At 43.1% G+C, this 10,984-nt stretch overlaps 1 protein-coding gene across 5 annotated transcripts in view; it reads left to right on the forward strand.

The window, feature by feature from the left end:
- The window catches only part of LOC139570485 (V-type proton ATPase 116 kDa subunit a 1-like), a 37,383-nt gene extending 26,399 nt beyond the window's left edge, over window positions 1–10,984 (forward strand). For all 5 annotated transcript variants that reach the window (XM_071392379.1, XM_071392381.1, XM_071392382.1 and 2 more), the window contains 3 exons: window positions 370–487; window positions 854–1,025; window positions 9,679–10,984. In XM_071392379.1, the coding sequence (XP_071248480.1) occupies window positions 370–487; window positions 854–1,025; window positions 9,679–9,772 (384 nt within the window). In that variant the 3' untranslated portion in view covers window positions 9,773–10,984. The remainder of the gene's footprint in view (window positions 1–369; window positions 488–853; window positions 1,026–9,678) is intronic.

Below are 10,984 nucleotides of genomic sequence, written 5' to 3' on the forward strand. Positions count from 1 at the left end.
ATTACAGCATACTTACAGTCAACTGTTAAGTGAATTTGAACAGCACCAGCCAGAGTCATGTTCAGTAGGGCACACTGTAACAAAACCTTTTTGCAATGGAAAAAAAATTGTGTTTTTATCAGACAAGCTCAGGTGGTACCTCCCTGTTTCTTTCCTTTTTACTCTCTTTCAAATCGTTTTTTTTCTGTTTTGTTCCTACTGACCATGACCATAGCCTAGGTCTGTGTAGCTTCCAGTGGAATGACCATTGTTAATAGTAGACATCTAGTTTCCAGCGGAATGGCAGTAGGTCTTAGTGTACATGTTGTTCCAATGGAAGGAGCATTGGTCTTAGAATGCATCCCTGATGCGCACCTCCTCTCTCTGCAGTTTGACTTTGGAGACGTGGCAGTCCACCAGGCCATCCACACCATAGAATACTGCCTGGGCTGCATCTCCAACACTGCCTCCTACCTGCGACTCTGGGCCCTCAGTCTGGCCCATGCACGTGAGTGTTACCCACACACTGCACACACACACTACACACAGGTGAATATACTGTGCACGTGCATGTAACTACGTACTCTGCACCTAGAAATGCGTGCGTGCGCACACACAAAGAATAGACATGTACTCATAACACAAGCATAATGCACATGCAATACTGTTCTTTTCTATCGCTCACTTACTCAGTCATGCACATACTACATGGCAAGAGGGTTGACACTAATTGGTGGATAACGACCTACTGGTAGAATGAACACCTTACAAATCTCACTTCTCACCTCCCTAACTCCCGTCTGTCTCTTTCTACCTCTCTTTCCCCTTTCTATCTTTCTTTTGTCTTTCCTTCTTTCTCTTTCTCTGTCCACAGAGCTGTCGGAGGTGCTTTGGACCATGGTGATGCACCTGGGCCTATCCTCCAGGAGCGGTGGCGGCTTCTTCGGCCTGTCAATCATCTTCGCGGCCTTCGCCATGCTCACCGTGTGCATCCTGCTCATCATGGAAGGCCTGTCCGCCTTCCTGCATGCGCTCCGGCTCCACTGGTGAGTCTCAAACACACACGCACGTACACACTACACATACAGCGCCTTCCGAAAGTATTCTTACCCTTTCACTTATTCCACATTTTGATTGTGTTACAGCCTGAATTCAAAATGGATTAAATCGGGGGGGTTTCTCTCTCACTCATCTACACATAATACCCCATAATGACAAAGTGAAAACTTGTTTTTAGAAATTTTAGCAAATTGATTGAAAATGAGATACAGAAATATTCACACCCCTGAGTCAATACTTTGTAGAAGCAATACTTTGTAGCGTCTTTCTAAGAACTTTTCACACCTGCTCATTTTTCTTTTCATAATTCTTCAAGCTCTCATATTTGTTGTTGATCATTGCTAGACAACAATTTTTTCAGGTTTTGACACAGATTTTCAAGTAGATTTAAATCAAAACTGTAACTCAGCCACTCATGAACATTCACTGTCTTCTTCGTAAGCAACTCCAGTGTAGATTTGGCCTTGTGTTTTAGGTTATTGTCCTTATGAAAGGTTAATTCATTTCTCAGTGTCTGGTGGAAAGCAGACTGAACCAAGTTTTCCTCTAGGATTTTGCCTGTGCTTCACTTAATTCCATTTATTTTTTATCCTGAAACACTCACCAGTCCTAAACGATTACAAGCATACCGATAACATGATGCAGCCACCAGTATGCTTGAAAATATGGAGATTGGTACTCAGTAATGTATCCTATTGGATTTCCCCCAAACATAACACTTTGTATTCAGGACAAAAAGTTAATTGCTTTGCCACATTTTTTGCAGTATTACTTTAGTGCCTTGTTGCAAACAGGATGCATATTTAGGAATATTTTATTCTGTAAAAGCTTCCTTCTTTTCACTCTGTCATTTTGGTTAGAATTGTGGAGTAACTACAATGTTGTTGATCCATCCTCAGTTTCTTCCTATCACAGCCATTCAACTCTGTAACTGTTTTAAAGTCAACTTTGGCCTCATGGAGAAATCCCTGAGCGGTTTCCTTCCTCTCCGGCAACTGAGTTAGGAAGGACGCCTGTATCTTTGTAGTGACTAGGTGTACTGATACACCATCCAAAGTGTAATTAATAACTTCACCATGCTCAAAAAGGATATTCAATGACTGTCTTTTTTTTACCCATCTACTAATAGGTGCCCTTCTTTTGCGAAAACCTCCCTGGTCTTTGTGGTCGAATCTGTGTTTGAAATTCACTGCTCTACTGAGGGACTTTACAGATACTTGTATGTGTGGTGTACAGAGATGATGTACACACACACACACACATCACACACACACACGTGTACACACACATGTGCAGTATACACACCCACACAGACACCCACACACACACACATCACACACACACACATGTGTACATACACACACATACAGTATACACACGCACAGAGACACCCACACACAGACACACACGTGTACACACACACACACGTACAGTATACACACACACGTGTACACACACACTTACAGTCCACACACACACACACACACATACGATGACAGACTCTGTATACTGTATCCATGGCCCTGCGCAACCTCCAAATTGATTCCGTTCACGTAGCGACTTGTGTTGCCTCCTCACTTGTAATCCCTTGGGATCTGCTCATCTGTTTTCGTGTAAACTCACAGGAGAGCACACATGGTCGGGAGGTGGAGTGGAGTGTGGAATGCGATGGGTAAAGACTCACGGAGTGAATCCAGTGCCTTAGCAGATGGGAGTGTGCCACTGACTGATTATCCAGTTCACAGCCCCCACAGTCTATCTTGTCTGCATCCCAAATGGCACCCTATTCCCTACATAATCCACTACTTTTGACCATGGCCCATATGTAGGGAATAGGGTACCATTTGGGATGCACACGAACTGTCCAGTCTTCATGCGATACTCCATTTTTCACTTTCTCCGAAGTGTCCTTTTCCCACTGAGTTTTCCAGTTCTATAGGTCATATGGAAAAATAGCTCTGCGCAGTGTAACCAAATAGACAGATACAGGCGAGAGGCTATCTTTTTAAGAATTGAAAAACAAAATAAACAAAAAACTCACTGTCATTCTTTTTTACTTTGTTAGTGGTCTATCTTTCTTAGGTATAGGTTTTTGGCATGTTATGTACAGAGTTGGGTTTATTTTCTTAAAACCTTCCTCATCTGGCACTGGCTATTAAGCACTAATGACCATCTTACCTCATGGTTGTGAAATGAGGTATAGGAGAGTGTGTTTTTGTTGGATGCCAGTATGAGCCTAATGCCTTACGCCTGCCCTCCTGCCTTTGTACTGTAGTCTGTCAGCGTTGGAATGGTGCAGTGCCGTACCGCTCTCTCTCCCAAACACCAGTCAGTCTGTCAGCTCCTCAAAATGGCCTCCAGGGAAATGCTATGTAGACCTATTTCCTATAGTGCACTACTTTTGACCAGGGCCCAGCTAAATATATTAGGCCCAGTGCAGAAAAAGTTTTGTTTTTCTGTGTTTTGTATCATATTGTACAACAGCTGATGAAAAAATATATATATATATTTTTTAAATGAAACTGAAAACTATCTGTTATTGGCAGAGAGGTTTGGAACTCTTTCTTATTGGTCTATTAACTAATAGGGCCTATAGGTCTCTGGTCAAAAATGGTGCACTATATAAGGTATAGGATGCCATTTGGGACACTATATAAGGTATAGGATGCCATTTGGGACACAGCCCAGAAAGAGTGACTATACCAGAGCCTGACCTTGTTCGTTTAACTCTGAAGTTTCTCACTTTTGGCTTTCGGTAACTTGACTGAACATGTAAACATTGACGTGAACCTCTAAATTGTTCAGCAGAGGAGGATAGAAAAATTGTGTTTTTGGGGGGCACAGAGACCAGAGTCATTATGTAAAGGTGGTCAGTGTACGTCACATTGGTCTGGGTTTACCGATGATTCTGACAATAACGTCCATAGCCTATATCATTCGAAGCCTATATCATTCGAAGCCTATATCATTCAAAGCCTATATCATTCGAAGCCTATATCATTCGAAGCCTATATCATTCGAAGCCTATATCACTCGAAGCATGCACCATTGATGTTTCTGGTCCTGGTGCCATATGAAAAATACCACAAACCTCTAAGATGATCTCATTTGAGAATAAATATAATCTCTCATAATGAATTTCATTTTAATATCTGGTTGGGTTGGTGACAGTTACAGTGTAGACGAGGACGGGAATGTTAAGACGTGAAGGGTCTTGTCTGGCTCTGGATGCGGTGCTGATTTCGGCCGTATTTGGTCACCCACCGCTCTGATACGACGTTCCATTCCAGGACGTTGCCCCCTAGGCGGCAGGTAACCTAGCGGTTCGAGAGGCGAGACAGCAACCGGAAGGTGAGAGCTGGCAACAGGAAGGTTGCTGTTATCAAATCCTAGATGCCATTGCCTGCCGTTGAGCAAAACACTTAACTCCCCACAACAACACTTGCACCTCTCCAAAACCTGTCTATGTACAGTGCTTTTAGAAAGTATTTACACCCCTTGTCTTTTTCCACATTTTGTTGTGTTACAAAGTGGGATTAATATGAATTGAATTGTGACATTTTTGTCAACGATCGCCACAAAATACTCTGTCATGTCAAAGTGGAAGAAAAATTCTCAATATTTTTGTTAATTCATGGAATATAAAACACTATCTTGAGAAGATAAGTATTCAACCCCCTGAGTCAAAACATGTTAGAATTACCTTTGGCAGAGATTACAGCTGTGAGTCATTCTGGGTAAGTCTCTAAGAGCTTTGCACACCTGGATTGTGCAATATTTGCCCATTATTCTTGAAAACATTTGTCAAGCTCTGCCAAGTTGGTTGTTGATCATTGCCATTTGCCAGAGATTTTCAAGACAATTTAAGTCAAAACTGTAACTAGGCCACTCAGGAACATTCAATGTCGTCTTGGTAAACAACTCCAGTGTATATTTGGCCTTGAGGTTTGGGGATATTCAATGTCTGCTCTTGTAGAAAAATCTCCCTGGTCTTTGTGGTGGTATCTGTGCTTAAAATTCACTGCTCGACTTTAAGGACCTTACAGATAATTGTATGTGTGGGGTACAGAGTGGGTGTAGTCATTTAAAAATCATGTTAACACTATTATTGCAAACAGAGTTAAGTCCATGCAACTTATTATGGTACTTGTTAAGTACATTTTTACTCCTCAACTTATTTAGGCTTGCCATAACAAAATAATTGAATACATATTGACTCAATACATTTCAGCTTTTCATTTTTAATTTGTAAACATTTCTAAAAACATAATTCCACTTTGACATTATGGGGTATCGTGTGTAAGTGACACAAATTAAATTCAGTCTGTAACACAACAAAATGTGGAAAAAGTCAAGGGGTATGAATACTTTCTGAAGGTACTGTATGAATACTGCATGTACAGTATGTGTATGTACAGAGCATTCGAAAAGTATTCAGACCTCTTCACCCTTTCCACATTTTGTTACTTTACAGCCTTATTCTAAAATTGATTTTTTTTTAAATCCCTCATCAATCTACACACAATACCCCACAATGACAAAGCAATAACTGTTTTTCACATTTACATAAGTATTCAGACCCTTTACTCAGTACTTTGTTGAAGCACCTTTGGCTGCGAAGATACAGAGAAGATACGTCTGGTAAGACGAGGGGCAGGGGTGTGTGTCTATTTGTCAATAACAGCTGATGCGCAATGTCTAATATTAAAGAAGTCTAGAGGTATTGCTCGCCTGAGGTAGAGTACCTTATGATAAGCTGTAGACCACTCTATCTCTCAAGAGAGTTCTCATCTATATTATTCATAGCCGTCTATTTACCACCACAAACCGATGCTGGCACTAAGACCGCACTCAACGAGCTGTATAAGGCCATAAGCAAACAAGAAAATGCTCACCCAGAAGTGGCAGTCCTAGTGGCCGGGTAATTCATTGCAGGCAAACTTAAAACTGTTTTACCTACCTACTACCAGCATGTCACATGTGCAACCAGAGGGAAAAAACTCTACACCACCTTACCTCCACACACAGAGACGCATACAAAGCTCTCCCTCGCCCTCCAATTGGCAAATCTGACCATAATTCTATCCTTCTGATTCCTGCTTACAATCAAAAACTAAAGCAGGAAGTACCAGTGACTCGCTCAATACGGAAGTGGTCAGATGACATGGATGCTACACTGCAGGACTGTTTTGCTAGCACAGACTCTAATATGTTCCGGGATTCATCCAATGTCATTGAGGAGTATACCACCTCATCGGCTTCGTCAATCGTCCCCACAGTGACCGAACATACATATCCCAACCAGAAGCTATGGATTACAGGCAACATCCGCATCGAGCTAAAGGCTAGAGCTGCCGCTTTCAAGGAGCGGGACACTAATCCGGACGTTTATAAGACCTCAGACGAACCATCATACAGGCAAAGCGTTAATACAGGATTAAGATGTAATCCTACTACACCGGCTCTGACGCTCGTCGGATGTGGCAGGGCTTGAAAACTATTTTGGACTACAAAGAGAAAACGAGACGCGAGCTGCCCAGTGACACGAGCCTACCAGACGAGCTAAATGCCTTTTATGCTCGCTTCGAGGCAAGCAACATTGAAGCGTGTATGAGAGCACCAGCTGTTCCGGACGACTGTGTGATGGTAGCCGATGTGAGCAAGACCTTTAAACAGGTCAACATTCACAAAGCCGCGGGGCCAGACGGATTACCAGGACATGTACTCAAAGCATGGGTGGACCAACTTGCAAGTGTCTTCACTGATATTTTCAACCTCTCCCTGACCGAGTCTGTAATACCTACATGTTTCAAGCAGAACACCATAAATATAAACATAAACACCCCAAGGAAGCGAAGGCAACCTGCCTAAATGATTATCGCCCCGTAGCACTCACGCCGGTAGCCATGAAGTGCTTTGAAAGGCTGGTCATGGCTCACATCAACAGCATCATCCCGGATACCCTAGACCCACTCCCATTCACATACCGCCCCAGCAGATCCACAGATGACGCAATCTCAATCGCGCTCCACATTGCCCTTTCCCACCTAGACAAAAGGAACACCTATGTGAGAATGCTGTTCATTGACTACAGCTCAGCGTTCAACACCATAGTGCCCACAAAGCTCATCACTAAGCTAAGAACCCTGGTACGAAACACCTCCCTCTGCAACTGGATCCTGGACTTCCTGACGTGCTGATCCTCAACACTTGGGCCCCTCAGGGGTGTGTGCTCAGTCCCCTCCTGTAATCCCTGTTCACCCACGACTGCATGGCCAAACACGACTCCAACACCATCATTAAGTTTGCTGATGACACAACAGTGGTTGGCCTGATCACCGACACCGATGAGACAGCCTATAGGGAGGAGGTCAGAGACCTGGCAGTGTGGTGCCAGGACAACAACCTCTCCCTCAATGTGAGCAAGACAAAGGAGCTGATTGTGGACTACAGGAAAAGGCGGGACGAACAGGCCCCCATTCACATCGACGGAGCTGTAGTGGAGCAGGTCGAGAATTTCAAGTTCCATGGTGTCCACATCACTAATGAACTATCATTGTCAAAAACACAGCAACACAGTCGTGAAGAGGGCACAACAACACCTGCCCCCTCAGGAGACAGAAAATATTTGTGATGGGTCCCCAGATCCTCAAGAAGTTCTACAGATGCACCATTGAGAGCAGTTACAGGGGATAGTGCGTACGGCCCAGTACATCACTGGGGCCAAGCTTCCTGCCATCCAGGACCTATATACTAGGCGGTGTCAGAGGAAAGCCCCAAAAATGGTCAAAGACTCCAGTCACCCGCACGGCAAGCGGTACCGGAGCGCCAAGTCTAGGACAAAAGGCTCCTTAATAGCTTCTACCCTCAAGCCATAAGACTGCTGAGCAATTAATAAAATGGCCACCCGGACTATTTACATTGCCCCCCCCCTCCATTTGTTTTGTACACTGCTGCAACTCACTGTTTATTATCTATGCATAGTCACTTCACCCCTACCTACATGTACAAATTACCTCAACTAACCTGTACCACCGCACACTGACTCGGTACCGGTATCCCCTGTATATAGACTAGTTATTGTTATTTTATTGTGCAACTTTTTTATTCTTTTTTACTTTAGTTTATTTGGTAAATATTCTTAACTCTTCCTTGAACTGCACTGTTGGTTAAGGGTTTGTAAGTAAGCATTTCACAGTAAGGTCTACACCTGTTGTATTCGGCGCATGTTACAAATAAAGTTTGACTTAATTCGATTTTTCTTTGTCACCTCCCTGACCAATGCCCTTCTGCTCCGATTGCTCAATTTGGCCAGGAGGCCAGCTCTAGGAAAAGTATTGGTTGTTCCAAACTTATTCCATTTGGAGATGGAGGCCACTGTGTTCTTGGGGACCTTCAATGCTGCAGAAATGTTTTGGTACCCTTCCCCAGATCTGTACCTCGACACAATCCTGTCTCGGAGCTCTACGGACAATTCCGTAGAATTGAGCTCAATTTCGAGTCTCATAGCAAAGGGCATGAATACTTATGTAAATAAGCTATTTCAGATTTTTATTTTTAGTAAATTTGAAAACATTTCTAAAAACCTGTTTTCGCTCTGTCATTATGGGGTATCGTGCGTAGATTGATGAAGGAAACCATTTTTTGTAATCCATTTTTAGAAAAAGGCTGTAACGTAACAAAATGTGGAAAAAGGGTTCAAAGCGGAAGTACGATTTCAGTTGGACCTTGTGTGCAATTGATTATAATTATCTTAATCCATCTGCCCTTGCTTACTTCCCTTGGCAGATTTGATAGAACTGCATGTGGGAAATCAGTATGATGGAAACTAGCTATTGCTTCCTTCCACCCATCCATGTATCTCAGATCTGCCAGAGGAGTGGACGAGGACAGAGGAGAGAGGGAATGAAGTGCAGCCTCAGTCACTGGCAAGATACTGCCCCCCCCCCCCCCTTTCCCCACTCTCACCCCCTCTTTGGGGAAAGGGATGATCGACAAGTGGCTAGCTACATGTAGCTTAGCAGTATAACATATCAGGTTATTTAATTCAAATGCAAATAGAAGGGTTCCACTTTTTAAAAAGCCATTTTATCCTTTTCTTAATGTAAATAATGTTGGATAAGCGCAAAAAAGCTGGCTTCTCACCAGTTGTCAGCAAGTGGATGATGCTGTGTATGTTGCTTTCAGTCAGTTGAATAGATATTCAGCGACTGTCGGTGGGACGATCCACCTTGAAAGCGAAGTAGTGACAGCATTTATTTTTCTCTGCAGTTGTTCCACGATTTAAAAGGTTTCTTCTTTAAGGTTGGTTCTCATTCAGAGAGGAGACGGTGTTACTGCCAAGCATCTGGCCTCGTAACTGAGGAAGGAACATGCTGCTTGTTAAAGCCCGAAATGTGGTATAATGGTGCCGATCAAAGACCGTCCAAGTTTATTTGAGGCGTTTTGACTCATGTCCAGGAAATGTTGGACGAAGTATCGTAATTGACTATGATAATTTGTAATTGGTCTTGACATTCGAGAGGCAACCATTTCTTTGTCTTGTGTCGTGGCGGCTGGCTCGAGGCCTCGTCCCAAAACTCCATTGACCTGTTCAATAAACCACTGATCTTTTGAGGTCCTTTTTGTCTCTTTCTTTAGGGTGGAGTTCCAGAATAAGTTCTACACGGGGCAGGGCTTCAAGTTCGTCCCCTTCTCCTTCGAGAGCATCCTGGAGGGGCGATTTGACGAGTAAACCAGCTCGGCCACATCCCTGACAAATCCCAGATCCCTCTAAACGTTTCTGCACGGAACCCCAAACTGCAGCTCTCTTACCCCCTCTAGGAGCCATGTTGTGATGTGTCTGTTCATGAGTTGTGTATCTATGCTCCTCTTTGCTCCACTCCAGCCTCGCAATGTTGTGAAGTGTTGTTGTTGTTTTTCCATTTTCAAGAAACTCCCTCCTTCCTTCCGTGATGCCATAAGAAGTCGCTGCATATTGTGTGTGTCGCGTTTCACCCATGAGCTTATCAGTTGCTCTTCATTCATATGAAAGATGGTCGTGGAGGTTTTATTCTATGGCATCCTATGGCATCCTATGGCATTCCCTCAATGTGACTGGTGTAAAATGTTCTGGTATATCTATTCAGAGAGAATGTCCCCTGTGTGTTGTGGCTCTCCCTGTGTGTATTGTTTTGTGCAGCATGATCTAGCTATTAGCGTGACCGTGTCAAGAGGAAATCATAACAGGTGCTTCCTGCTAAGGATATGACCAAATTGAGATGGGGAGATTATGGGGACATGTTCAGGAGCAGTTTCATTTGACTGTATTTTCTGAACCCGCTCCGTTGAGGAGCAGGCAGAGCGATATTCAAATCAAAACATAAAATGCATTTCTATTGGTTACTGTACTATACTAATTTGCTTGCCCCTAACTTGCAGCTACAGTATGAGGATACACTGTATTGTTGTTTATGATACTGTAGTACTTACACATATATTATTTTAAATGCTGTATTTATAGTAGCCTATTCTACCCTCAAACTCATGTGATGAAAACAACACTCTCTTTGGTTCATATCGGTGGTTGTGTGTGATGTGGGCTGTCAAGTAATGAAACATATCTATCAAATTACACACATGAAGTCCTCTCGAGTACAATCCTATGGTTTGTAGTCGTCGACAAATATTGATTTTGTATTTTTTTCGTTCCGTGAATACATATTTTAACTGGTCGTCAATGTGGTCATTTGAATTGTTGTGTTGTGTTCATAGTAGGTGTGTGCGTGTGTGCATGCCTGCAGAAGGATTGGCCTATTTAAAACAAAGTCCTGTTGTTAACGGTCAAATTTACTCTGCAGTGTAACATGTGCTCTGTCAGTTGATGTGTGTACATGATATCAGTCAGATGTGTTTGTGAAGCTAACTATTAAAACAAAGTGTTTGGGGAATGGCCCTAGAGTCCTCA

Source organism: Salvelinus alpinus, chromosome 3 (genome assembly GCF_045679555.1).
Source record: "Salvelinus alpinus chromosome 3, SLU_Salpinus.1, whole genome shotgun sequence".
NCBI classification, from domain to species: domain Eukaryota; kingdom Metazoa; phylum Chordata; class Actinopteri; order Salmoniformes; family Salmonidae; genus Salvelinus; species Salvelinus alpinus.